The sequence below is a fragment of the Mauremys mutica genome, chromosome 10 (genome assembly GCF_020497125.1).
Source record: "Mauremys mutica isolate MM-2020 ecotype Southern chromosome 10, ASM2049712v1, whole genome shotgun sequence".
Lineage (NCBI taxonomy): Eukaryota > Metazoa > Chordata > Testudines > Geoemydidae > Mauremys > Mauremys mutica.
In genome coordinates this window covers 38,504,670-38,532,102 of record NC_059081.1, presented here as the reverse complement: position 1 = coordinate 38,532,102, position 27,433 = coordinate 38,504,670, and the positions used below count along the sequence as shown (strand labels likewise).

The window sequence follows — 27,433 nt, the reverse complement described above, 5'->3', positions numbered from 1 at the left end:
TATTGTGTCAGTATAAAACTGTTATGGAGTGTTTTCCAGTGTTGTGTATGTTAATTAAAATTTGTGCACTAGGTTAGACCCTTAGGAGGACCTTCGAGAATTAGGCATTTCTCACATGCGTACCTGAAACCTTGTGCAGTGAAATTGCAGCACATGTCCTAAACAAAGCATTTTTAAAAATGCATGCCTAAATACATTTCCCAAATGAGCGCAAGTGTAAAAATCTTATGGAAAAGTAAGACTGAACACCCTCTGACCTCTCACTTTGTGCAGAAGTCCAAATACTGTGAAGGGCATGGCCAGTTTATATCTTCATATGACTATTTATTTGAAAAATATATGTGGGAAGTGGAGAGTGTGCCTGCTTCTCCTGCTACTTAGAAAGCTTAAGGCCAGAAGGGACCATCAGATGATCTAGCCTGACCTTCTGCATATTACAGGCCACCAACACCATCCAGCACCTGCACGTTAAACCCAACAACCAAAATTAGACCAAAGTATTACAACCCACAGGAGACTCGCCTATTCAGTGTCACAGACAGCGAATAGGAGGGCTCAAGACCCCCATGGTGGCAGGGAAATGATTAAATGAGATACAACTAAATAATCATAGTAAGTGACCCGCACCTAGACTCTGTAGAGGAAGGCCAAAAAACTAGGGCTGTCAAGCGATTAAAAAAATGTATTGTGATTTATCGCGCTGTTAATAATAGAATTCCATTCCAATATCTCGTCTCCAGCTGTGGGTCCTCCTTGAGCCTTTAAAGAAAGGAGATAAAAACACCCACCCAGAACATATGGTGGGGGGGGGGGAGAATAATCGCTTCCTGACTTCTTCTGGTTGCCAGGTGAAACCCTGAAGCATGAGCTTCAGATGCATCAGATGTAAACCAAAAGTGAACCCCAGAGAAATTGAGCCCTTCCCCTAACACCACAAGCAACCTCATCATACAGTAGCTCTCATAAATTTGTTCTGCTCTCTCTTAAAAATAATTAAGTTGCTTGCCCCCACAACTTTTGGGAGGCTGTTACAGAACCTCATCCCTCTGACAGTTAGAAACCTTCTTCTGATTTCCAGCCTGAATTTGTTCATGGGCAGTTTATATATGCTTGTTCTTGTGCCAGCATTGTCCTTCAGCTTAAATAGCTCTTCGCCTCCCTGAGGCGCAATCATATCCCCTAATGTGTTTATAGAGAGCAATCATATCTCCCCTCAGCCATCGTTTTACTAGCTTAAACAAGCCATGTTTTCCCAGTCTCCTCTCATAAGATGGGTCCTCCATTCCCCTTATCTTCCTACTGGCTCTTCTCTGCACCTGCTTTAGTTTAAATTAATCTTTCTTGAACGAGTGACCAGAATCGTACCAGTATTCCAAATTAAGTCTTACCAGTGCATTACACAATGTCATTAATACTATTTTATCTCTACTGAAAATGCCTCACCTGATACTTCCTAGTATCACATTTGCCTTTTTCACAGCTACATCACACTGGTGGCTCATAATCATCCTGTGGTAGACCCACACATCCAGGTCTCTCTCCTCCTCTGTCACTTCCAACTGATGAGCCCCCAACTGAAGCAGAAATTCTTATTATTGGACCCTGAGTGAATGACTTTGCATTTTGTACCATTGAATTTCATCCCATTTCTGTCACTCCGGTCTTCAAGGTCATCCAGATATTCCTGTATAATATTCTAGTCTTCCTCTGTATTTGTATCATCAGCAGATGTTATCAGCACACTTACACTTTTTGTGCCAAGGTCATTAATAAAAATGTTGATTGGCCCCAAGACTAATCTTTGAGGAACTCCACTAGTAATCTCCCTCTAGTCCAGTAATTCACCTTTTAGCATAACCCACTGCCTTTTCCCCGTCAGCTAATTACTTATCCAGCTTACAACACTTGTACTGATCCCTGTCTTCCCTAATTTAAGAAATAATTTCCCATGTGATACTGTTGTCACATGTTTTACTGAAGCCCAAGTATATTAGGTTTACTGCACTTCCCTTATCTAAAAAATCAGTTATTTTCTCAAAGAAGGAAATCAGATCAGTCTATCATGTTCTACCTCTGTTAACCCTTATTGCATTACATCCCCTTTACCATTTACCTCTATGAATGTAATTACTCTTTCCTTCACAACGTGATCTAAAACCTTGCATATTACTGAAGTCAGGCTAACAGGTCTGTAAATGCCCAGATCACTTGTTTTCCCTTTCTTAAATATAAATACGTTAGCTGTTTTCCAGTCATATGGTATTACCCCTGAATAGATAGATTTATTAAATATACTTGCTACCAAGCTAGCAATGTCATGTGTCAGTTGTTTCAGTGTTCATGTACATATTCTGTCTTGTCATCCTTACTGAAAACTGAAGCAAATTATTTATTTAGTTTTTGAGCTGTATCTAGATTATCTTTAATCTTCTTCCAATCCACACTGCATAATGGCCCAACCTCGTCCTTCCATAGTCTCTCTCTCTTTATATAACTAAAAACTTACTTATTTAAATGTCCACAGCAAGAGCTAATTCAGCTTGACTTTTGGTAATTCTTGCTTTACTCCTACTTTTTCTAACCTCCACAATATAGATTTTTTATTTTATTTTATTTTATTTTTTTTGCTAATCAACCCCTTTTCTTATTCCCTATAGGTTCTCTGCTTACTCCTAATAAACTTTTTAGGTGGCTATTCATCCAGCTGGGTCTGTAGCCTTTCCCTACAAGTTCTTTTCCCTTTTCTTATAATGCAAATTTCAGATAGTTTTGTATAGTTGATTTGAAGAAATTCCAACCCACCTCCACATTTGTTTTTTCTGCTCTTCAGTACAGTTGACGTCTTTAATTATTTTAATTGACCAAAGTCTGCCCTTTTACAATAAAAAATCATAGTTGACAACCAGGTTTTGATTATCTTTTCATTTAATTTAAATTGAATCAGCCCACAATCACTCGATCCAAGGTTATTTTTTATGACTAGCTCTTCCTTGATGTCTTCACTACTTACCAAAAGCAAGTCTAAAATTACATCAACTCTTGGTGGTTCAGTGATGTTTTGAGGAAGAAAACTCATCTGTCACAACCAGGATTATGTGGGTCTTACCAGTCTCAGTAGCATTTATTCTCCAATCTTTACCGTTCTTAATAGTATTTGTCTCTAATAATATTGGAAATCTCTGTGCACATATGCGAGTCTGACCATGGGGGTCTATAGCAGATCTCTGGTACTACTGTAAAAAGAGGGTCTTGTTGCGGTCCTTCCATAAAGTGAGTTTGACCCAAACAGATTCTGCTTTGTCCATACAATCACTTTGTATTTCTTTAGTGTACTACTTCATTGACATACAACGCTTATCTTCATTCCCATCTCTCTCTCTCTCTCTCAAACAGCATGTATCCTTCAATACCTATATTCCAGTCATGAATGTTTCTGTAATCCCTATAATATCTGGTTTCACTTCTGCACCAGTAGCACCAGTTGCTCCATTTTATTGTCCAGACTCCTGGCATTTGTGTACAAGCATTTCAATTGTTTCCCTCAGACCTCACCCGGTTTCCTTGCTTTGATGTTCCACTACCACTTACTATATCTTCATTTAGCTGATTTTCCTGTTACTTTGTATTGAAGTGAGATGTAGAGATTTCACGAGTCTCTCCCCTTATCTCCTGGTTTAAAGCCCTTCTTGTCAATTGTGCCACCTTTAATCCCAGAAATTGAATACCCCTTAATTAATACTACTTGGTTTCAGGAATAAGCCCCACACTTATTGATGAAAAGAAGGAGCACTTTAGGGAATTGTCTTTGCTATGAAATCTAATCGTGTTAGAATATAACCTTAAAGAGTTAGTTAACAGTATACTGGCCACAGTTTTGTAGTCATTGTAGACAAGGATAAGTTAGATTCAGCATTGTCACTGTGACATGGTTGAACAGAATTCAGATTAGCTGACACAATGTGAAATACAACTTTCCCTTGTATGCACTGACTGCAAAGTCATGGTCCAAATTGTGTTGGAACGTGCTTTAACTAACTAATACAATAAAATGTTATAACCAAGACAAGCTCTAGGATTTGCTCATGGCAGCCACGGGGGGAGGTAGTAGGAAATGCCCTCGCTCTTGAAGACTGAGGATTTTAGCAGCTGTAGGGCAGGGAACAGCCAGCCTGAGATACCCCAAAGAGGGGAATTACACTCTCTCCCTCCCTCCTGCATCCTAACTTCATTAGGTCGGTAGGAGAACCAGAGACATCCCACCAGTGTGTCTGTTGGGTGGAAATGAAGGCGGGGTATAAACCACCTCTTCTCTCTCGTGCACTTGGTCACTTTTACAAAAAGCTGTAATGATAAAACTGCCTACAGAACAGGAAAAGCAGTGAGTATTTTCATTGCCTATAGAAACTTCCTGGCTGGGATTTGTTCTCTCCAGTCCCTCCCTGTTCTGATAGGGCTTTTGGCTTTTCTGCTCTTTGCCATAGCAGCCCTTCAATCCTGCTAGTGAGTTTGAAGAGTAAGTAGGAGGGTAGTGTTGACCAGCTCGTTATCTGCCAACTCTTCTGAGCACTTTGCCTCTTTTCATTAGTTTACCTGCAGTAAGAAAAGAAGTCAGGTACAGTGTTGACTTTTCTGTTTAAAATTAAGTTTGAGCCCCTATCAGTTCTGTAGCTTTTTCCGTTTACTAAGTTTTACATAATAGAATTTGTTTTTACCTTCTTCTTTAGCTAACAAAACACAGAACCCACCCCTAGGAAATTATACACAAAACCTCACATTAAAAACCCATAATTTAGGTTGCAAAGTCAAACACTCAGTAGTTAGGAAACACTTTATCTATTTGGCAGGGGGAGGAAGGTGGAGGGGAGAGAGACACACACACACATTAATATTTGGAAATATTTATGCCAAATGAAAATGTTAAATAATATGGATGTGTTAGAATTATTTTCACTCATTGTGAATCTTTCTACAACTTGCTTTTGACTTTTTCACTTTCTAGTCACTGTGTCAGGCTAAAGATGTTCTCTAGTTCACAACTCTATATATCTTGTGTAAATATTTCTATGTACCGGTATACATTATTTTGTTTCATTAATGTTTCGGCTTGGCCCTATGTTTTGGTATAATTTATCATTTGGTGTGATTCATCTTTTAAAATTACTGATATATTAATGTTCTGTTATTAGCATAATAATGCCTGTAGTCATTTATCTATAAATACACATAAAATCAGCTGACAAAATTTTCAATCTTGGGAGCCTAAAGTTGGGTGCTTAATTCCATATTTAGGAGCTTAAATAAGTGGCTTTATTTTTAGAGACATTAGGCACCTTGAACTATTTCTGATGTTGTATCTACTTAACCCTCTCAATATTATTTTAGGGGGATCTATGTTATAAAATGTTGGTCCTTGGCCTCTAACTAGTCTGAAATGCCATGTGCAATAATTACATTATAAATTAATACAAGTTCAAAAGATAGTAGGGTCCATGACCTTTATACCACTACTAAGTTTCAGCACATCACATTGCTAAAATGATGGGATTTTCTTTAGAAACTAGCTGTTTTCTGTCTCCTAGTATGTCTCCCAAAGGTTGATTCATAGAAGGAAATGCTATAAGATAATTTAAAGTGGGAGTTATTTTATAAGGAATTTATGTAAATTGTCATGTACAGAAGCTGAATGTCTATGTTCATTGTATCTCTTGTAAACTATTCACTACCTACTGTATATACTATACGGTGTATTTTCATTTAATTGATATACAATACATTGCAGCAGATTATCAAGTGTGAAGAAGGGACAGTAATGAAAGGGTTACATAAGCTTTAATGTTGATAGATGTAAAGTACTGTATAGTCATTTTTAAAGTTTTCTGCTTCTATAATAAATAGAAAACAATCTTGTGATTTACATAGACATTTCAATAAATACATATTTAATTTATTTACCTCCTGTGAGAACAGGCCATAAAAAGAGAGGAGTATATAGCCAGTCTAGGGCCCCAATCTCTAAATCTCAGGCAATAGTTATTTTGCCCACTCCTAGGAATATGCGATAAGGAATAGGGTCTATTTTATTTAACATTAACTTCACTTTCTAAAAATTGAAATCTCACTATATAGTTGATTAGCTCTATTATCAGTGTCTGACACTATGGAATATTGAAAATTACAATGTCACTCTTGATTTAAAAAAACAACACATAGACTTGAAATAACTGTACCAGTGTTAAGGAATCAGGTGCAGTCAGATGTATAATTTTGTGTTTGAACATGATATAAAGATTGTAGGTTTCCTTGTAGTGACAGAAGGTTTTGGTTTTACAGGTACTTGCCTCCAGAGTGTTTTGTAGTTGGCAAAGAGCCACCAAAGATTTCAAACAAGGTTGATGTATGGTCAGTTGGAGTAATCTTTTTCCAGTGTCTTTATGGAAGAAAGGTGAGACAAAAATGTGTTTAAAAACCGTGTAAGCTTTAAGACAAGCTTCTCTACTTATATCTCCACTACGCACTGAAATTGTGGTCATAAAGACCTTATGTTACTTCAGTTTCTGAACATTGATATTATGTTCATTGATATCTCTTTCAAACAAGAGGTAGAGGAACAAATAGTCTAGCCTGACATAAAAATGTCATTTTACTTAAAAGTGTTACTAGATATTTTTGTGAGCACACAGACAGTTTAAAATAACATAAATTAGAATGAAGATATGTTGTCACTGAAATTGATATTTGGATGCTTCATGAAGAAATTTATCTGAATTTATTTTTCAGCCATTTGGTCATAATCAATCACAACAAGATATCTTACAAGAAAACACAATATTAAAAGCCACAGAAGTCCAGTTCCCAGTTAAACCTGTTGTAAGCAATGAAGCCAAGGTAAATTTTCTTAGAACCTAATTAAGTAGCATGAAGCAAATACTAAATTTATTGATTGGTTTTAGAGTATTTACTTTAGAAGCAAGCTATAAAATTACCACTAATTTAAGAACATCATGTAAGTGGGAAAGACACAATGAACAGGTATTCCTGATTACAGCCTCTCTTTACAGTTTGAAATTATTTCAGTTTTTTGTACAATATATCTCTTTTGGGACTTATCCAAGATCAGATACCCAAAAGTAATCTGGGAAAGACTTACTTCATCATTTTACATTTACATAGTGCCTTTCCTCCAGAAGGACTCCAAGGTGCTTCAAACCAGGCCTTCCCAAAAACTGTCATTACTGCTGCTGTCTGGTTTTGGTGTTTATTCCCTAGAAGACTCTGGTTGCCTCACTGTATTAGCTAATTCAGTCATTTCATAAAAATTTTGTTTTGTAACAGGCTGCTTCTGAAAATAGTGAATGTTTGCTACCTAGTTTTCTCAATCTGAAGAACCAGCTTCACTGCTGGAATGCACCCGGAAAATGCCTTCTACCATTGCTCCCTTTGAAATTCATAATGTACCAGTCACATTAGGCTAGTTAAGTAGTACATGTTCTCAAGATCAGATCAACTTCATGAGGGACAAGAATATCAGAATAGTTGGGCTGCCATAGGGCATGCAGAGCAGAGATCTGTACATTTAAAAACACCAAAATATTTTGGGACTGGAAGAAATGTCTAACCCAGGGGTTCTCAAACTGGGGGTCGGGACCCGTCGGGGTCACGGGGTTATTACAGGGGGTTTCGCAAGCTGTCAGCCTCCACCCTAAACCCCGCTTTGCCTCCAGCATTTATAATGGTGTTAAATATATAAAAGTGTTTTTAATTTATAAGGGGAGGTTGCACTTCTTGCTATGTGAAAGGGGTTAGCAGTACAAAAGTTTGAGAACCACTGGTCTAACTCCTTCTCCCTGGACATATTAATCAAGATTCTACAGAGAAGTGAGGATAAAAGGAGATTCCAGTGACTTTGGTGATTATAGCTGTGGACAGCTGTACCATAAACTAGGTTCTAGAAATTGGGGGAGAAAATAAATCGGAGGTACTTGATTTAAAATTGTTCTTATGCTTACTCTGGATATTAGTGACCTGTCTCAAGCAAAAGACTTGATGTTGGTTCAAAATAATGCTATAGGAAAACAATTGGGCGCTACTTCCAGTGTTCCAAAACAATTAATGCAGGGGTTGGCAACCTTTCAGAGGTGGTGTGCGAGTCTTCATTTATTCACTCTAATTTAAGGTTTTGCGTGCCAGTAATACATGTTAACATTTTTTGAAGGTCTCTTTCTATAAGTCTATAATATATAGCTAAACTATTGTTGTATGTAAAGTAAATAAGGATTTTAAAATGTTTATGAAGCTTCATTTAAAATTAAATTAAAATGCAGAGTCCCCCGGACCGGTGGCCAGGACTCAGGCAGTGTGAGTGCCACTGAAAATCAGCTTGTGTGCCGCCTTTGGCGGTGTGCCATAGGTTGCCTACCCCTGAATTAATGGAGCAATGTAAGGAATACATCTTTTGGGATCCAAATGGTGTAGACGTAGGAGCAATGTGGAATCTTGTTCAAATAAGTAAGATTCCGCCTCTGAAGGTTAAGAGGGCAAAGTAGACATAATTTAATAACTGTAGAGACTGCTTTTCAAGAAGGTGTGAATCTTTTTGGAATGAGCCTTTTTGTTATGGTTTGCCGGCATAAAAAAAAAAAAAGGAGATATACCCATCTCCTAGAACTGGAAGGGACCTTGAAAGGTCATCAAGTCCAGCCTCCTGCCTTCACTAGCAGAACCAATTTTTGCCCCATCTCCCTAAGTAGCCCCCTCAAGGCTTGAACTCACAACCCTGGGTTTAGCAGGCCAATGCTCAAACCACTGAGCTATCCCTCCCCCATATCACCAACAGAACATACATTTCTGTTGGTGATATTCTTAAAAGGAATTTCATATTGAGCAAGTTACAGTTAGGGGGGTCAAGTAAAGTTTATGTAGACATTTCAAGAAGAATTGTTTGTCCTGTAATTTTTGTTCTCAGTTGAAAAAATTGGGTCTCTTGTATTCTGTTAATGGACACAGGCACATACAATATGAGAACAGCATGCGACTGATAAGCTTACATTTTTTAATAGTTTATGCCCCTTACCTTTTAGTTTGACCCTGATGTTTTTTTGTGATTGAATTTATTGAAGGAAAACATGAGGCAACAGCTATTTAAATGTGGTTATAGTCAGAAAATGGCAATTTATTACCCTCTTTGTATTCTGAGCAGTATTTGCTGCCATTAGTGACAACAATTAATTTTTACTCATCTTTTACTGTTATTAGCATCGATTAATCACTATACCTATATAAGAGAGATTAATTCTTTTCTGATGTGCACACCATCGTCAAGTGTAAACTAACATGCATTTGCAGACTTTCTATTGATGGCAATGTGGAAGCAAGAAAGAAGCCAGATTGACAGACCTGGCAGTTGGAAAAAACACATTGTAAACTGAAAATTTGATCTAAAAATTGAGATTAAATAAACATACATATTCTTGATGATATTTTTACAGTCAGTTTTCAGTATGTGACTGCACTTTAAGGTCCTCATGTCATTTTCTTCCTATTTGTGTTTAGCTGTCTTTTACATTGTTATTGTTCCTACGGTGCTATAGGTGCACAAAGATTTAAAAACAAAACCCTGCCCCAAGGACCTTGCAAACTATTTTCAGTAATTCATTTATTTTTTTAAATGTTAAAATGCTAAAATCCAAAAATGCCTAAGAACTGCTGAATATTAATATACATACACATACATTTGCATGATTTTTTCTTTTATTTTCCAGTAGGAAAGTAACATATGCTCTTATATAAAGATCTGCACTTATTGGATATGCAGTAGTTACAGTAAATTATGATGAAACTGCTATGTACAAGTCCATTTTCTATGAAATTCGCATCACTAACAAATGCATGTTTTTCTTTGATCTTCAGTCTTTATTTTAGGACAAAGGGTAAAAAACGGAATTGCTTTATCAGGGAAAGGAGGATTTTTCCCTAATCCTCCCACAAATCTAATTACTTAACTAAATACTAATTATTTTTTTCGTGGTATGTTAATTAAATCCATAGCACTGTGTGACAGGGTTAATGGCCTGTCTAAGAGGGAGCAGGATCCAGTACACATGCTATCAGGTTGGGTTTAGGGGAAGGCACTGGGGCCTTATAAAATGGGAGAGAGCAGCAGGGGAAGGATGGCTCCCCAGGACCTCTCTCAATCAAGGGAGGTAAGGGTGCTGCTAGAGGAAACTGCAGGAGAGGCTGCAAAGAGGAGGACTCCTGAAGGAAAGAATAACTAGGGGAAGATCAGGACAGCAGCAGTGGAGGGTTGGCTGCTGACCCTCTCTCTGAGCCTGAGAGAGAGAGTTGAAGAAGGCTGAGCTCTAGTTAGGAAGGGCAACTTTTGTGTTGTGGTGATGGACTTTATTTTGGGACTTAGAGGATCATTTGTGTTAATGTTATTAAGCTTAATAGCTTTTTGAATCTCAATGTCCACTGTTGTTAAATTATTTTCTGATCCTCCCCCATGGTTTCCCCCAACTGTGAAACTTTAAATCAATTAAAAATTGGGGGGGGGGGGGGAGGTTAAAAATAAATAAATATCCACGGAATTTTTTTTTTAAATCACATTTTGTCAAGCCTGGTTATATAAGGTGGGGTAAGTAGGTTGGGGGCTGGAAGTTAGCTGTGAGGGGGTTTTCCAGACAACTTTTTTTAAATACAAGATGCTTAGAGGTACAGTGCCTTTCCAGCCTGGCATCCAGCACCATCAAGCGTAGTTTTTTGCTAGATTCCCTCATATCTAGGCAAACCAGTGTGATAAAACCTTAACTTACAGAGGACAACTAGAATGGAATAGTTTAATCAACTTCTCATCTAATTCACAGTAGAATTTCCTACAGTTTCCACAAAGGAAAGTTACAGAAATCTTCTAAATTCTGAAGATGCTAATTTCTTTCATGCCATATGATCTTGTGAAAATATATTTGATTGCACAGTCAATAATCCTAGCACAGTTTGACAGCTACTTAATTTCACTACCACAGAGCCTCCCAAATTCAATCTTTCTGAAATGGACCAAGATGATTCCGTCCCACCCACCCACCAGTGCCAATATCCTATTTCTGGAACATTGCCATAGCTATCCTCATTATTACAGAGAACATCACTAAATCTGCTAGAGAGAACAACCCTTCTAGCATCACTGAATGGAAAAATAAGCATGTATTGGAAGGACCATAAAAACACACTGGCTACACACTTAACATGCATTCTGTCTCCACATTCTCAGACTTCTTCTGCACTTGCTTCAGTTTATTGATTGCAAATATTATTTCAAAACAGTAATGTGTTAAAAGATGCTTGTTTTCATGTAAAATGTGGATTCCATAGTTTGTCTGTTCATGAAGTTTTTCAAATAAGATTGATTTTTTTTTTTAAAGTGACACTAGATTTGTTGTTACATGCTGGCAGATTAGCAAGTATGTTAACAAGTGCCATTGAGGAATGGTTGGTGTAAAGTCAAGAGTAAGGGAAGAGCAGAGCACAGAATCCGAACTTTAAATCAATATAGGTGGTGGGAAAGGTAGTGAAACATTGCTGTTACAAGCTAATATTGTCATAGAAATGCCAGAGGCTTCACTGAAAGTTGCCATAGAATTTTGTCTGCTCTGCATTTGCAGTAACCTTCCTACCATTTTGACATAAGTGTTGCAGAATTCTGGGGACCCACTATTTAGTTACAAATTACATTGTTCTTCTGAATTGAGCTGCTTGAAAACAACAACTCTTCTAGAACTTCAAACTGTTTAGAACTTGTTAAATCAACTGGAGGAAGAATTGGCTCATAAGCAGCGTTCATTTTATTTGGAAGAGTAGTAATCTTTCCCCCCCTGCTTTTCTAGGCCTTTATCAGACGCTGTTTAGCATACCGCAAAGAAGATCGATTTGATGTCCACCAGCTGGCTAACGATCCTTATCTTCTCCCTCACATGAGAAGATCAAATTCTTCAGGAAACTTACATATGACTGGGTTGGCAGCATCCCCTACGCCACCTACTTCAAGCATTATTTCGTACTGAAATTTCTCCAAGTGAAGACTGGCATGATATATTTATAGTTTCCAGATGCAGACTAGTTTGTGAGCATTTGAGTGTTTTTACACAGGACAACTTTGATTACTGTGTTTTCAGACTGAAGTCCTCCTGCTTAGTGTCCATTTGTATGATGGGAATGGATCATGGACTGTGAATAAATATACCCTTCTGACTGTAACCTTTAAACATTGAAGAATGACACTGCTTGTTGCACACAAATCGATGTGCTGTGTTTAAGAGTAAAGAAAAGGTTGGGGGGGGGGTTTGGGAACACTGTAAATAATCTTTTTAATACTTATAAAGTATATTTGGTTGATACTGGAGAGTGCTAAGATGAAGGGTAGTTTTTCATTATTTAAATAAGAAAAGTAATGGACAAATTTGAACACACAGGAAAGGTTCAGTGTCTGGACAAAAAAAACAACAACCCTACTTCCCAAGAGGTTGAAACCAAAGTAAGAAGTGAGTGTCACAGCTGTATTCTGTATTAAGCTTTTCTGAAAAAGTTATAATCTTTTGTTTGGCTATTTGGTCTTATTAAAGGCTGTACCTCAAAACCCATGTGTTCTCGTTTCACTGAGATTTGAAGGGTGGTGCATAGTTTCTGGTATATTATCCCTCAAATAGCTAATTTTGAACCCATCTACATTCTTTACATTTATTATACTTGTCACAAGTTTTGACAATGCTGCCACTTTACAGGCCTTTGAGAAAAGTAAATGATAGCATATATCCAAATGCAGACAGGTTATGTATGATGTTCTATGCAGGATAATGATGAATTCCCTTCTAATGCTATTGTAAATTGTTGTACAGAGGTCATATTTTCAGTTATTAAATTTCAGCAACTTATTCCTGTACAAATGTTTAAAGTATGGCTTTTTCTAATTGGATATTGTATTTTTTTTAAGTCTCCTTGAAGGCGCTTTTAATTGCTGCTAAATTATGTTGCTTTTACTTTTGCAAAAGAATCAAATGACCTCCTTAAAGTGCAAGTCAGCTGTACGTTATAGAGAGACTAAAAGTAGATGATTCATTAACAATCAAGGCATGTAAAAGAAATCTGTGTTGGACATATACAGTACAGTTCTTTAACTCAGTTTCTTGTGCTCTCAACCTGTGGAGCACATTGATACTAGATGTAGAAGTTGTTCATGGTTATTTTCTATTTCTGGAAGTTCCTATCAACAAGGAAATGTTTCTTGTGGCTTGTACAGATATTTTAAAATGTGAAACATTTTCTAACTGCTTTGTATGGTAGAAACTTATTTTTCAGAACTCTCTCTTACGTACATGATACCTTTTACTGTCCCATTCATGATGCTGAATACCTAAATGTAATTTTGTCCATGCTGCAGAAAAAGGAGGATGTATTACCACAGGTTTTCATTTAATATTGTACAGTTAAACTGTGGCTCTTGTTTTTGATGTTGCAAGCCATTTTGTTTTCATTGTACATAAAGATACATTAACTGTCTCTTTAAGATGCTGCTGAAATTGTAGAGAATGTAGCCAAAACAGTAATAAACAATGACAGTTGAAATTTCAAGTATGTATAAAGTTATTGCTTCTGGGGAATCAGCTTGGCCACACCTCTCAGACACTGCTAAAAGCAATTATTTTGCTCACAAAAAAGCCAGTAGAACTTAAATCTTTAAACACTTGAAGGGTCCCAAAATATTTCAAACAGTGGTATTGAAGTAAATTGCTGCTGTTCTTTCTTACAGAGGCATTACTGTGGTGCGTGGGGCTCATAGAAGTCATCATCTTAAGTGAAGGTTTCAAACTACTCTTTGTTTCCCACAGAAGAAAACATAACATTTTAGGTCCAAATAGTGACTTTTCCTCCTCAGGTGTGCAAGGAGCCCTTCTCTCCCCATTCAGGGGCGGCTCCAGGCCCCAGCATGCCAAGCACGTGCAGGCAGGCAGCCTTCGGCGGCATGCCAGACGAGGGTCTGCTGGTCCCGCGGCTTCGGTGGAGCCGTGGGACCAGTGGACTCTCTGCAGGCATGCCTGCGGGAGGTCCACCGGAGCTGCGGGATCGGCGACCGGCAGAGCGCCCCCCGCGGCATGCCGCCGTGCTTGGGGCGGCAAAATGTCTAGAGCCACCCCTGTCCCCATTGTACCATCCACACTGCAAAGAGACAGCCATTTCTCTTGCTCTCTGAGATCAAGTGAGAATCGAGGTAGGAGGCATAGCTAGAAATGTTCTAGGTACTCTAAACGTTGTGTTACCTTCTGCACCATGTCTGGACTGATGTCTGCAATTAACACAAGGACTATTTTTGCTTTAGCAAAACAGGATTGAGTAAATTGTATTGTTATTATTCAGATTGTGTTAATTATGTATTACATCTATTATATTCTAGTGCCTGGAAGGCCCTTTAATAAGATACAGCCTGTTCCTGCCCGAAAGAGCTTACAATTTTATGAATGTTGTTACCTAACAATTAGTTTTCACACATACTGAGCCTTGAGGCTCTGGAACATCATCTGCCCCGGGAAGAAGGAATTTGTTTGTTAATTACAGAAGTACCAGAATTTAGCTTTATTCTGTATGGACAACGTGAGTTTTTCCTGATGTCAGTTCAGAATGTGAGATGCTGTAGTGGAACATATCTCAATTGTTTGTTCTTCTGTATTTTGGAAGTTTTTATACCAAACATTTATACAGATCAGAGCCCTGGCTCTGTAACATGTTCTGTTCTTTTCACAGAGCTTTCTCTTCTGGCTATATCATCACTAGATCCAGAGTTAGTGTATTTTAACTATCATCCAGGTGGCTTTTCTACATAGGCTCTTCCTAGCCACGTACCATAGAAAAGGTGCTGCAGCCCCAAACATCACACAATAAAACACCAACTTTGCTTAAACAAAGTTTGAAACTGGGCATCAGTGGCTCCTGGGTGATCTATTTTAATACAGTGATTTTTCTTTCATCACTTTTACACCTGTGTAACTCATTAGCTTAACTGATGTTACTTCTGATGCACAGTGTCAAATTTCGGATCAGAATAAGGCCTTACAGCTCCCCCAGGCAGTTCAATGGGACATTTTGATCCCAGAAAGGGCTAAATAAAAAGAAAGGTGATTGAAAACTGGCTCAGGGTAACAGGAGAGTTTGAGCACTTGTGTGACCTTTTTATGTACCCTTCCTCGCTCTAAAGGCCAGTCTAAATGGGAAGCCATAAGAAGGAGCTCTGCTTCCAGGTCCTGTCTCATGTTGCAGGGGATGGGGGAAGAAAAGACTATTTGATATGGGAAAATGCAGAAACTTTAAAAAATAAAGATATTTCTCAGGAACAGCACTGTACTATAGCTTTGATGTACCTAATGGAAGGTTGAGAATGAAGATTTGCTTTCCTATTACTGTACTGCTGTTTAATGGCCTAGAAGTCAGTGTATCCTGTCAATGACCGATGCCCATTCAGTTTCTTTTCAACTCATTAGAAGGCAAATTTGTTTGACTTTTTACACCTCTTTCTCCCCCCCAAAAAAAGTTTATAATAGTAAAAATGATCCCTGGACTGGAGAAAGCTTTGGGATTCTTCAAGACTAAAGGTGTTATATAAATCTGGGAGAATACTGAACTGGCATAATATATCGTTTTTAATATATTCTTTCACTATGTACACAGAGTCATTTTATATTTGCAATAAGACAAACCAGTTTTATCTCAAGTTAGTACCCTCTAGTGCAGTGGTTCTCAAACTTTTGTGCTGGTGACCCCTTTCACATAGCAAGCCTCTGAGTGCGACCCCCCCCTCTAAATTAAAAACACTTTTTAATATATTTAACACCATTATAAATGCTGGAGGTAAAGCGGGGCTTGGGGTGGAGGCTGACAGCTCACAACCCTGCATGTAATAACCTCACGATCCCCTGAGGGGTCCTGACCCCCAGTTTGAGAACCCTGCTCTAGTGCCTAATGTTCAGTAGAGTGTGTTTGGGGGGGAAATTGTACTGACACTTGAAGCTTCAAGTGTAGCTTGTGATAGAGAATGTCACATGCATCTGATTCTCTGCATGTGTATGTTCCTAATTAGTCAATATACATTTTAAATTTTTGAACTCCGTATCGATCTGTCACTAAAATTTTTAGATCATCCTCTGACTTACTAGCAGAAAAAGAGAAATGAAATAAACGTAGGCAACATACTTTCATAATGAACCTAAGAAAAACAAGTCTAATAAATCTCAAAAGTAGTCAGATACAGAATTTTTGCCTTCACCTAGAAGTGTCAGTCAGAAAAGCTGCACATTGTTAGCTGTGGTTAGTGTTCTGTTACAGGTCACATTAACCACAGTTAACAATGGTTGGCTTGTCTCACAAAACACCCTTTTCAAGCTCCTCAGAAATGCCAGAATAGTCTGTTTGGATACTAATATCAGATTTGCTCAAACCGCAGTGCAGAACATTATGTACCACATCTTATTGTACAGTCAGTTGTTAGACACAGTGTTCAGGAAAACTAGTTAATGTTTTAGTTTGCCCCAAGAACCTCAGCAATACCAGCAAGAAGACAGGAATTGTGTTGCATTGCTGGCCTCCTGCCCAGATCCTATTGGCTGCGCACACTATGGCTATTAGTGAACTGCTGCATAATTAGTGGAGCTTTCAAGAATTACAAAGCTCTGAATGCTTTCGGTATGCAAGTCATGCATGATGCTAGGTGCAGAATCACTGATGTAACAGCAAGATTCCCTGGAGGATGCTATATTTTAGTTAGAATGAAACTCAAAAATTAGCAACCCCTAAAGACTTAAGAGGTGGTTGGCAAGGTGTGTTTAAAATTAAATCCTCTTGATACATGCTATCTATCTAGAAAAACAAAAACGGGGGGCAGGGGGTTGGAGGGGAATGGATAAACTTGAGGGCCAAGAACAATAACATAGGTGTGTCTCTACAAAGCTCACCTCAGCAGTATTGAACTGTCCTGTTTGTTGCCAGGTGGCAGTAAATACGAGCCAGACTGTGCCCTCAGTTTTTCCATTGTAAATCCATGCAACCTCAGTAGAGTTACTCTAGATTTACACAGCTATAATCATGGTTAGAATGTGGCTCATTTGTGTGCAAGACAGCAGCTACACCAGGCTGTCGTCTGAGACAGTATAGGATTCTTATGATCTTCAGATGTTAAAAAGATAAGAGTTTAGGTGATGAGTGTTTACCATAGTGTCAATGCATAGAGTTACATGGGTTCTCATGGAGTCCTGCCATTTATGATCCTTATGTGGCTTATTTACTAATGTTGGCTGAGCTTGTTCCAGAATTTAAGGTTTTTTCTTAAATATTCATTTCATTTTATTTTACTTGTACTAAGTAACAAAGAAAGGCAGGGGAAATTTCAGCCAGAGAAACATTCACTGGTGGTGTCAATAATCCATTGAGATGTTTCTCTTTATTGTGCAATGAAGATGGACAGTAAGGGAGCTCCAGAGGTTGGTTAATCAGTTTATTGCATGTACCAGTAAACAAGTATCTTTTTTCCTTATTCTGATGGTGTCAATTCTTACAAGATGTCACCTCTGGTGCAGCTTTAGGAACCATTGCTGTGTGTGTGTTTACTAGATAAATAGAAATGATGGTCTAATGGCCTATGGATCTTATGAGGGAGCTGATGGATTTTCCTGCATGGCTCATGCTGGAGTCACAGAATCCAGGAGTGAGAGTTCTGCAGGAAGATATATTGGGAGAAGTGAAATCACAGGAAAATAATTCTTTTTTAAAATTATACCTTAAATTCAGAGTGAATATTTTAAGGGGTGGGTTAATTAATGGATTTCCATGGTGTTGAAAGGTCGTTATTAGCACCACTTTGGTGCATGCGTGCTGTATATCCCACGTATGCAGGGATTGAATTGCCATGGAAGAAGGAATCACGCTGTGGTGTTACCAGATTTGCCCATTACTTGGGGTATGCTCATTTATTAGGGTTACTGTTCCGGGGGGCGGGGTGTTGTGTAATTCAATCAATGTACTGCTTGTGTCACTTGTGTTCTCATACGGAGCTCTACTTCTCCCTTCTGCAAGTTCCCTCCCAGTGAAGCTATCCTGCAGGACCTAGGTTCCCCAGGGCTGGGTTCTTCCAGCCCTAGAATCTGATGAACACACACACATTAACAAAGCGTGTCTGAGAGGACCGGGTTAATCAGCGCTCCCTTGCTGACCCCTTATATGTCCCTGGAAAGTAGGTGAAAGTAGGCCGGTACAGCATATAGGTAAGAAGCCAGGACCAGCCCGTACGCAGCTGACTGCCCCTTCTCCCCACCCCCACATTGGCGGCCCTGCTGGTAGGGACCCTACCGGCAGGGCCACTGGGGGGTGTTGGGGAGCAAAAGGGATGACGTTAAAGCGCTGTGACGGTGCTTTAATGTAATTTCCCCCTTTTGCCCCCACCCCCAGCCACTGATGGGGGCGGGGGAGGGACGGGACTGAGGCAGCTGTCCTGGGGCTGGAGATTTAAAAGGGCCTGGGGGCTGGGGCTCCCAGCTGCTGCCACTACCGCAGCAGTGGCCAGAGCCCTGGACCCTTTTAAATCGCCGCCGGAGCCCTGGGTGCTGCAGGCCAGGCAGCGTGGAAGGGGCCTCTGCATACTACTGTTATACAAAAGTCTGAGTTTTGCAATGTGGGCTTCATTCCCAGCTCTGCCACAGACTTCTTGTGTAAATTTGGGTAAGTTACTTCACACTCCCTGAGCTTCAGTTTTCTCCCTCTGTCAGATGAGAACAAATAATACTTCCTTACTGCACCAGCTAAATTCTTGGGCATTTGTAGAGTGCTCTGAGTGCACAAGTACAAAATATCATATGGTATCTGTTAAGTGTTAAGTATCATGAATACTTACAAAACTGAATCTACACAACACCAGACATCCTGTGCCCACTGAACATCATACGTGTCACTGTAATCTGTTCAAGTGGCTGTTGTTTATGTTCCATTACTTTTGTAGTGAAGGAGTCTGTCACTGGGAGCAGGTAGGCCCAAGGGGTTGGTTGGTGGGTGAGTGCAAGTCTAATGGGTAATTGTTCTTCATTCTCTTTAAGCTCCAGGCCAAGTTCCTTTGAGCTAATATGTTGACACTGGGGAAGCCGAACTGGTGATAGTGCTTCTGGAACTAAAGGGAGGCCACAGTGTTTGGTATCAGCTGGGAGCCTCAGTTTTGAGTCAGGTGGATGAGGCTAATTGGCCGTAACCTACTGGACGAGGGGTGTTGGCACTATAAAGCCTGCTCCAGTCTTGATAGATTCAGTTAGCTTAGGCAGAGGCCTGTGCCAGCTTTGGAGGATGTAAGTATCCTGGGACTGATGTTAGTCTGGCCTGGACTTTCAAGACTTTTGTTTGGCCTGGATAAAGGTTTGTTCCAACTCAGGGAGGAGAGGGGGGTTACTTTATTTGGGAGCTATATTGTACGAAATTTCTATGGTAATTCTGTCATTTATGTTTCAATTGCTATGGGACCTACATTTTTTTTTAAAGTATCCCCTCCACCCCCACCCCCACCCCCCCAATCTTTGGTGCTTCTAGGTCTTTTTCTACCTTTTTTTCCCATCATGGGATCTGTCTCTGTGATCCACAGTTCACACTTGTTAAACTGCTGTGTGACAACATACATTGACCTATCCAGAGCCGGCAGCGCAAGTGAACCTTTATAAGGCTCGAGTGTTCAGAAGTGTCAGCGATAGCTCTATGCTTGTAAAGCAAACACATTGCAATTAATCCGGCTTCACTTTTAATTAAAATTGCCTTGAAATAATCAGAAACAAAACATGCTTTAACTTCAGAAAATCAGCTGAATGCCCCTTGTAAATGACTGCAAGAGAGGCTGAAACAACCTTGTCTTTTTAACAGAAACAAGTGTACGTGTAGATGGAGTTCACTGACAGAGTCGGAGCAACACGATTTAGCAGCTCCCAAGGAAATGCCGTGCTCAATGAGCAAGCAGCTGTGCTGTGGTGAGCTCTGGAATCTATAGAGTGCATTTGTAAGCTTTTTAATAGGCCATCATCTTCTAAAAATAAATGTTGAAAATGTGTGGCATTCCTGGGAAGAAAAGCATGTCTCCGGGAATTGGGAGAGAGATCTCAAGGACTCCAGCCCTTCTTTAGTCAGACTATCCTCTTCTGACGTCAGAAAATACAGAGTCAAGCAACAGAGGATGTATTCATAATAAATGTATTGAACACACATCATTTAACTATCTGAAAGAGAGGTTGTATGGCAAAGTGGCAATGTTTCCAGACAGCCTATTTATCTAGATTGGTGAAGACTAGAGGGGGTTTGTCAGGAACTGCTAGTGTATCTCCCAAGCTAGCTAATACAGGAAACACTTAGTATTTGTCCGCACTAAGCTTCACCTGCCAAAATAACAAACTGGATGGAACAACCTAAACTGCTGCTGTACATGTCTTTGTCTACAAAGTGTTTCCCAAACTGTGCTGTGTGATGTTGCTGGCTCCACCTGCTTGTGTGTAGCTCCAGCCAGGACACCTGAAACAGGGGCGGCTCTAGCCATTTTGCCGCCCCAAGCATGGTGGCACGCCGCGGGGGGTGCTCTGCCGGTCGCCGGTCCCGCAGCTCCAGTGGACTTCCCACAGGCATGCCTGCGGATGCTCCACCGGAGCCGCGGGACCAGTGGACCCTCCGCAGGGATGCCTGCGGGAGGTCCACCGGAGCCGCCTGCCGCCCTCCCAGCAACCGGCAGAACGCCCCCCGCAGCATGCTGCCCCAAGCATGCGTGCTGGGGCCTGGAGCCACCCCTGACCTGAAAGGGTGTACCCAGCACTCAGCCTGAGGGGCCACTGCTCTTTAAAAGCAGCTGTCTCTTGGGCCATCCTCCCACCCAGGTGCAGCCACTCCAAAGCTGCCATGCTGCTACCAGAGCACTTGCCACTCCTCCATTACCAGCAGAGGGGAGCCCTACAAATCTGAGCTGGGGCAGCAGGACAGATTCAGACCAGCAGAAGTAGAGCTGAAAAACAGAGTTATGTTTCAAAAGCTCAGGTCCTAGCTGGAGTAAAGAGACTAAAGCGGGCAGCAGTTTCCCTCCCTCCCTGGCCTTTATAAAACTGAGAGAGAGCAGCTGTGGCCCTTGGTGAAGGGGGCTTAATCAGCACAGCAGGTGAGACTCATCACCCAATCAGGCGCTTATAAGAAGGGCTGGTGGCTGTTTTAGGGTAGGCAGACAGCAGGACTACAAAGGGTGGAAGAGGCTGCTCTAGGACTCAGTAAGGAACTTGGTATGTGTCCAGTTCATTCCCTATCAAATTACTCTCAATTTGAGTTTATTTTCATGTTTGTATTAAGTCTTTGCTGGCTACCCAGAGCCTGGCTGTGTATGTGTTACCTGTTCCTAGAGAGGGGGTTTTATTTCCTTTTGTCAGAAGGCATTTGGGCAGTGGGTGAGGGAGGCTTCCTGTGTAGACTCAGCTTACCCAGTGAGAGCATCAACAGTGTAATTAGGGGGCTGCTAGTATTTTACTCACATAGAAACAAATAGAAAATCCCCTCATTTAACTGTTGCGGAAGCATGCAGCCTAGGGTGTCTGGGCTGCAGAGCAGAGAGGGGGAGGGGCTGGGCTGCTGTGTTTTCCTGTTTTAGCACTAAGGTTTCTCCTAACTAAGCAGGGAGGGAACAAAACAAACAAATCCAAACCACTGCACTTGTGGGGAATGGTGTGGTGTTGTTCCTGAGGAAAACACTAGCTTGTGCTGAAAGCTGAGGAGTGTGTGAGAGAATGGTAGAAAGATATGAACCTAGGAAGGGCAGAGACTCACCTGCATTGGGATATTTAAAAAAAATAAAGAATTGGGGACCCCTGGTCCATTTCAAATGCAGTAGTTTTTCTCTTCCAAAGTATATAATGAGCCCTGGAGAAGAGTGGAGGGGATAGCTGAGCAGTGCTCAGAGGTAGAACTCCAGCAGAGGTTTCCATTTGGGGGGCAGAATTGTAACCAAGTTCCCCAAAGCCCCATATATCCCTCCACCTCACTTCATTGCACCTGGCCCTAGAGGATCCTCCTCCATCTCCCCTGCTGTGTTTTTGCTCAGTTTGATTAATTATGAGTATGTAGCACTTTCCTATGACACTTGGCTGCTGTCAACGTGGGGATCTAGACTAGATGTCTCATTGATCAGTTCCAGTACAGCAATTTGAGCTTTCTTCACCCTTTTCTAGGCTGATTATTGTAATTTGTGTGGATTAAAAGAAGTAACCAGTTAAAGGGGATGGAGTAGCATTGTATATTAATGATGTAGACTGTAAAGAAATCAGAAGTGATGGAATGGATAAGAGAGTGTCTGGGCCAAAATCATTTTGGGGTTCCTTTGGATAGTGCTTGTGGTGAGCAACAGACCTCTAGGATCCAATTTGGATATGGATAGAGACCTCATCAATGTTTTTAATGAAATTACTACTACTGGGAACTGTGTGATTATGGGAGTCTTAACTTCCCAGTTATAGATTGTAGGGACAAGTGCTACTAATAATAGTAGGGTCCAGATTTCCCTGGATGTGATAGCTGACAGATTTCTTCACCAAACAGTCACTAAACCAACCAGAGGTGATGCCATTTTAGGTTTGGTATTGGTGAGTAGGGAGGACCTAGTAGAAGAACTGATTGTAGGGGGCAACCTTGGTTCGAGTGATCATGAGTTAATTCAGTTTAAACTAAACGGAAGGATAAACAAAAGTAGATTTGCAACTAGAGTCCTGGATTTCAAAAGGGCAAACTTTAAAAAATTAACAGAATTAGGGTGTGGACCAAAGAATTACTTTAAGTCAAAGTTGCAGAAACAATCTGAAGCCTGCATCCCAAGCAAGGGGGAAGAATCATAGGGAAAGGTTGCAAACCAAGCTGGATAAGCAAACATCTCAAGCAGGTGATTGAGAAAACAGAAAGGAATGGAAGATATGACGGATTAGGAAGGAAAGCTATCTCTTGGGGGTTAGAAAGTGTAGGAATAAAGTGAGAACTGCCGAAAACCAAGCAGAGCTGGACCGTGAAAAGGAAATTAAAAACATTAGTAAAAGGTTCGGTAGCCATATACATTCAAAAGGAAAAAAGTGGGACCACTAAGCACTGAGGATGGGGTGGAGATTAAAGATCTAGGCATGGCCCAACACCTAAACAAATACTTTGCTTCAGTTTTTAATAAGACTAATGAAGATCTTGGAGGTAGTGGCAGGGTGGCTAATGAGGATATGGAGGTAGAAATTACCATATCTGAGATGGAAGTCAAACTCAAGCAGCTTAATGGGACTAAATTGGGGAGTGGAGGCACTAATAATCTCCATCCAAAAATATTAAAGGAACTGGCACATGAAATTGCAAGCCCAATAGCCAAGATTTTTAATGAGTCTGTAAACTATGTCTGCTAATATAGTTCCCATTGTTAAGAAAGGGAAAAAGTGATCTTGGAAACTATAGGCCAATTACTGTAACCTCAATTGTATGCAAGGTCTTGGAACAAATTTTGAGAGAGAAAATAGATAAAGGACATAGAGGTGAACAGCAATTGGTTTAAAATATAACATAGTTTTACAAAAGGTAGATTGTGCCAGACCAACCTGATCTCCTTCTTTGAGAAAATAACTGATTTATTTTTATTTTATTTTTTTGGACAAAGGAAATGCAGTCAAAATAATCTACCTGTATTTCAGTGAGGTATTTCTTTCAGTTCCACTTGTGAAATTAGTTAAATTGGAGAAGATGGGGATTAATATGAGAATTGAAAGGTGGATAAGGAACAGGTTAAAAGGAGACTAAAACAGGTCATACTGAAAGGTGAACTGTCAGGCTGCAGAGCAGTTACTAGAGGAGTTCCTCAGAGATCAGTTTTGGGATCAATCTTCATTAATATTTTTATTAATGACCTTCCCACAAAAAGCGGGAGTGTGCTAATAAAATTTGTGAATGACACAAAATTGGCTGGTATTGCCAATACAGAGGAGGACTGGAATATCATACAAGATGATCTGAATAACCGTGAAAACTGGAGTAAAAGAAATGGGATGAAATTTAATAGTGCAAATTCAAGGTCCAGTGCTTAGGAACTAACAAGATTTTTTTGCTATAAACTGGGGACATATTAGCTGGAAGTGACAGGAGGAAGAGAAAGACCTGGGTTGTACTGTTTGATCACAGGATGACTAAGCCACCAATGTGATGGAGCCTTGGAAAAGGCTGATGCAGTTCTAGGATGCATCAGACAAGGTATTTCCAGTACAGACAGGAAAGTGTTAGTGCCATTATACAAGACTCTGGTGAGATCTCATCTGGAATACTGTGTGCAGTTTTGGTCTCCCATGTTTAAGAAAGATTAATTCAAACGGGAACAGGTGCAGAGAAGGGCTACTAGGATGATCTGAGGAATGGAAAACCTACCTTGAGCTTGGCTTGTTTAGCCTAACCAAAAGAAGGCTGAGGGGAGATATGATTGCTCCCTATAAATACATCAGAGGGATAAATACCAGGGAGGGAGAGGAGTTATTTAAGGTAAGCATCAATGCTGACACACGAACAAATGGGTATAAACTGGTCATCAATAAGTTTAGGCTTGAAATTAGATGAAGGTTTCTAACCATCAGAGGAGTGAAGTTTTGGAACAGCCTTCCAAGGGGAGCAGTAGGGGCAAAAAAGGTAACTGGCTTGATAAGTTTATGCAGGGGAGGGTATGATGAGGCTGCCTACATGCCATTGTAGGCAATCTGACTTCTAGCAGCAAGTATCTCCAATAGCTGCTGATGGAGCACTAAGTGGAGAGGACTCTGAGTTAATATAGAGAATTATTTCCTAGGTGTCTGGCTGCTGGGTCTTGTTGTCCACATGCTTGGGATCTAACTGATTGCCATATTTGGGGTCAGGAAGGAATTTCCTCCCAGGTCATACTGGCAGAGACCTTGGGGGGGTGGGGTGTCACTTCCTTTTGCAACATGGGTGACCTGCAGGTTTAAACTGGTGTAAATAGTGGATTATCTGTAACCTGAAATCTTTCAATCATGATTTGAGGACTTCAGTAACTCAGCCAGAGGTTAGGTGTCTATTACAGGAGTGAGCGGGTAAGGTTCTGTGCCCTGCAATGTGATTATCTAGATTATCATGATAGTCCCTTGTGACCTTAAAGTCGATGAATCTTTGAGTTTTGTTTCTTGGATTCATCATATATGTATTTGATATGTGAGAATTCTATGCCAAGAAATTAGTCTGGTGACAGGCTTTATCCATTTGAAAGGATAAAGTAGCTCATCATCAGTCTGCAAAACCACATCACCTTGAGGCAGCATATATTGTGACGGGTTACCCCCGCCCCCCAGGATGCCACCTGATGTACTGGAGTCCCACTGAGTCTGCCAGTTCCATCAGCCTGAGCTTCCTCACCCTATCCTGCTGTGCCACGCCCTCAAGCCGCCTCTAGTGTGCATGAGCACACTGAGGTAGGGACACACCCACTGCTGAAAGACACAGACACTGAAATCAGCTCTGCATGGGAAGAATCAGCTAGGGGATTGCCCAGTACTCACGTGCACACCCCTTCTGGGGTGCAAACCCAAAATTGTACTGACTTGCGCTACACAGAAAACTGTACAGCGTAAGCGCATGAAATTTGCTCTCTCCCTCAATGTGCAGGAAGATCTGCACAGCTTTTTGCCCCCCCAGTTACGAATTGCACAAACTGGTTTATAGAAAATATAAACACAAGTTTATTAACTACAAAGGATAGATTTTAAGTGATTCTAAGGGATAGCAAAGGGCTCAGCAGATTATTGAGCAAATAAAACAAACATGCAAACTAAGGTCAATATATTAAAGAAATTGGATACAAGTAGTAATTTCTCACCCTAAATGTTGTCTTAGGCATTTCTTTCACAGGCCAGACACCTTTTTCCAGCCCAGGCTCAGCTCTGCTCTTCTCTCTCTCTCTCACCTTCTCCCCACCCCTACCCCCCCTTCGGGAGTCCATAGACACCACCAGTGTGTGGCTGAGAAACGTTGGATGTAAGTGTGAGAGGCCAAGTGGCATATTCACTACTTGATTTGCATCCTAGTGGAGTTTTCACATGATTGCCAAGAGGACGACATACCCTGGGTGGTTTTTCTAGCTTTTATTGCCAATTGAAGAGTATTATAAAATATATAAATATAAAGGTTGAATTGGTGCTGCCATTTGTCAGTGGGGTTGCAGGCACCTCTCTTATAATGGATTTCACTTTAATGCCTTTGTTCCACAGTTTCAGTGATCATTGCTACTTTCCATATACACTGCATGGCAAACTTACAGCCTGGAAATATAATGACAAGTAAATGAGGTGGGCTTGCTATTTTTATTGACACAAATGAAATCTGCTGCTGGGCTAAGAGAGCTCCCAGCATCATGAGTTAGGAACAGATATTGCTGTTGCATTGACAGGTATGACATGAGTTGGGGAATGCCTTTGGGAATAACGTGAGGGGAAGGAGAATTGGATCACCTCATGCCCCAGAAGGATGAACTTTCCAGTAGTAGAATAAGTTCTAAATTTATACTTTTCATATGAAGAGTACCACAAATGCTTTACCAGGAGAAGACTGACTTGGGTGCAGTTATTGTCATACTGGGAGAAAGGAAAAATGATGCAAAAATGGAGTGGAGGGGAAGAGAGCATTTGAAACATTGGTCATCTGAAATAAATAGCAGTGTAGATTATTGAGGCTGGAGTCAGGCAGCAAGGATGGGCTGAAAAACTTGTGCTGGAGACTAGCTGTTGGTTAGACAACTGTAACTGCTCTGGAAAGGACTTTGCAGACCTGGGTAGAGAGGATTGATGCTCAAGCTTTTTCCAGAGTTTTACATGTAAATCAGCAGGACCCTGGCATCCTTAAATCAGAGATAATTGGGGGGGGTGAGGGGTGGAATTCTGAAACAAATAATTTTGTTACTGTTAAAGATTGCTAAGTGCAATTAAAGAAAAATGGTCCCTACTGAATGCACTAGAGGTGAGGAAAAATCCTTAGGATTTCCATTTATTATAATCTTTAAGTGACAGTAATGATATGAATTGAATATTAACCTTGGTGTCAGATTTGTTTCTGCTTGTGATTTCCATATTTTTAATAATCGGGGCTTTTTAATAACTTGCTCTGTGGCACTCATCTTCTCGCACTGCATTTAGCTACCTTACTGGTAACTTAATTGAGGCTGTGGTTTTGGAGTTCTCCTCGTCTCCTCCCTTAATGAAACATTTAGTGCCTGGGCCCTGCTTCTTCCTGGCTCTGCTTCTCTTTGCATTCAAAGTCTGTAGGACTGTTGCAGCTTCCCTTGGCTGGTTTTCACAGCTAGGGCACAACTTTTCTGTTTCTTGTGTAAGTAAACTGTCTCTCTCTG

At 40.4% G+C, this 27,433-nt stretch overlaps 1 protein-coding gene across 3 annotated transcripts in view; it reads left to right on the top strand.

Annotated features, from left to right (window-relative positions):
- TLK1 (tousled like kinase 1) overlaps positions 1-13,617 on the top strand; it is a 146,241-nt gene extending 132,624 nt beyond the window's left edge. For all 3 annotated transcript variants that reach the window (XM_045032665.1, XM_045032663.1, XM_045032664.1), the window contains exons 19-21: positions 6,331-6,442; positions 6,778-6,885; positions 11,877-13,617. In XM_045032665.1, the coding sequence (XP_044888600.1) occupies positions 6,331-6,442; positions 6,778-6,885; positions 11,877-12,053 (397 nt within the window). In that variant the 3' untranslated portion in view covers positions 12,054-13,617. The remainder of the gene's footprint in view (positions 1-6,330; positions 6,443-6,777; positions 6,886-11,876) is intronic.
- Positions 13,618-27,433: the final 13,816 nt, after the last annotated feature.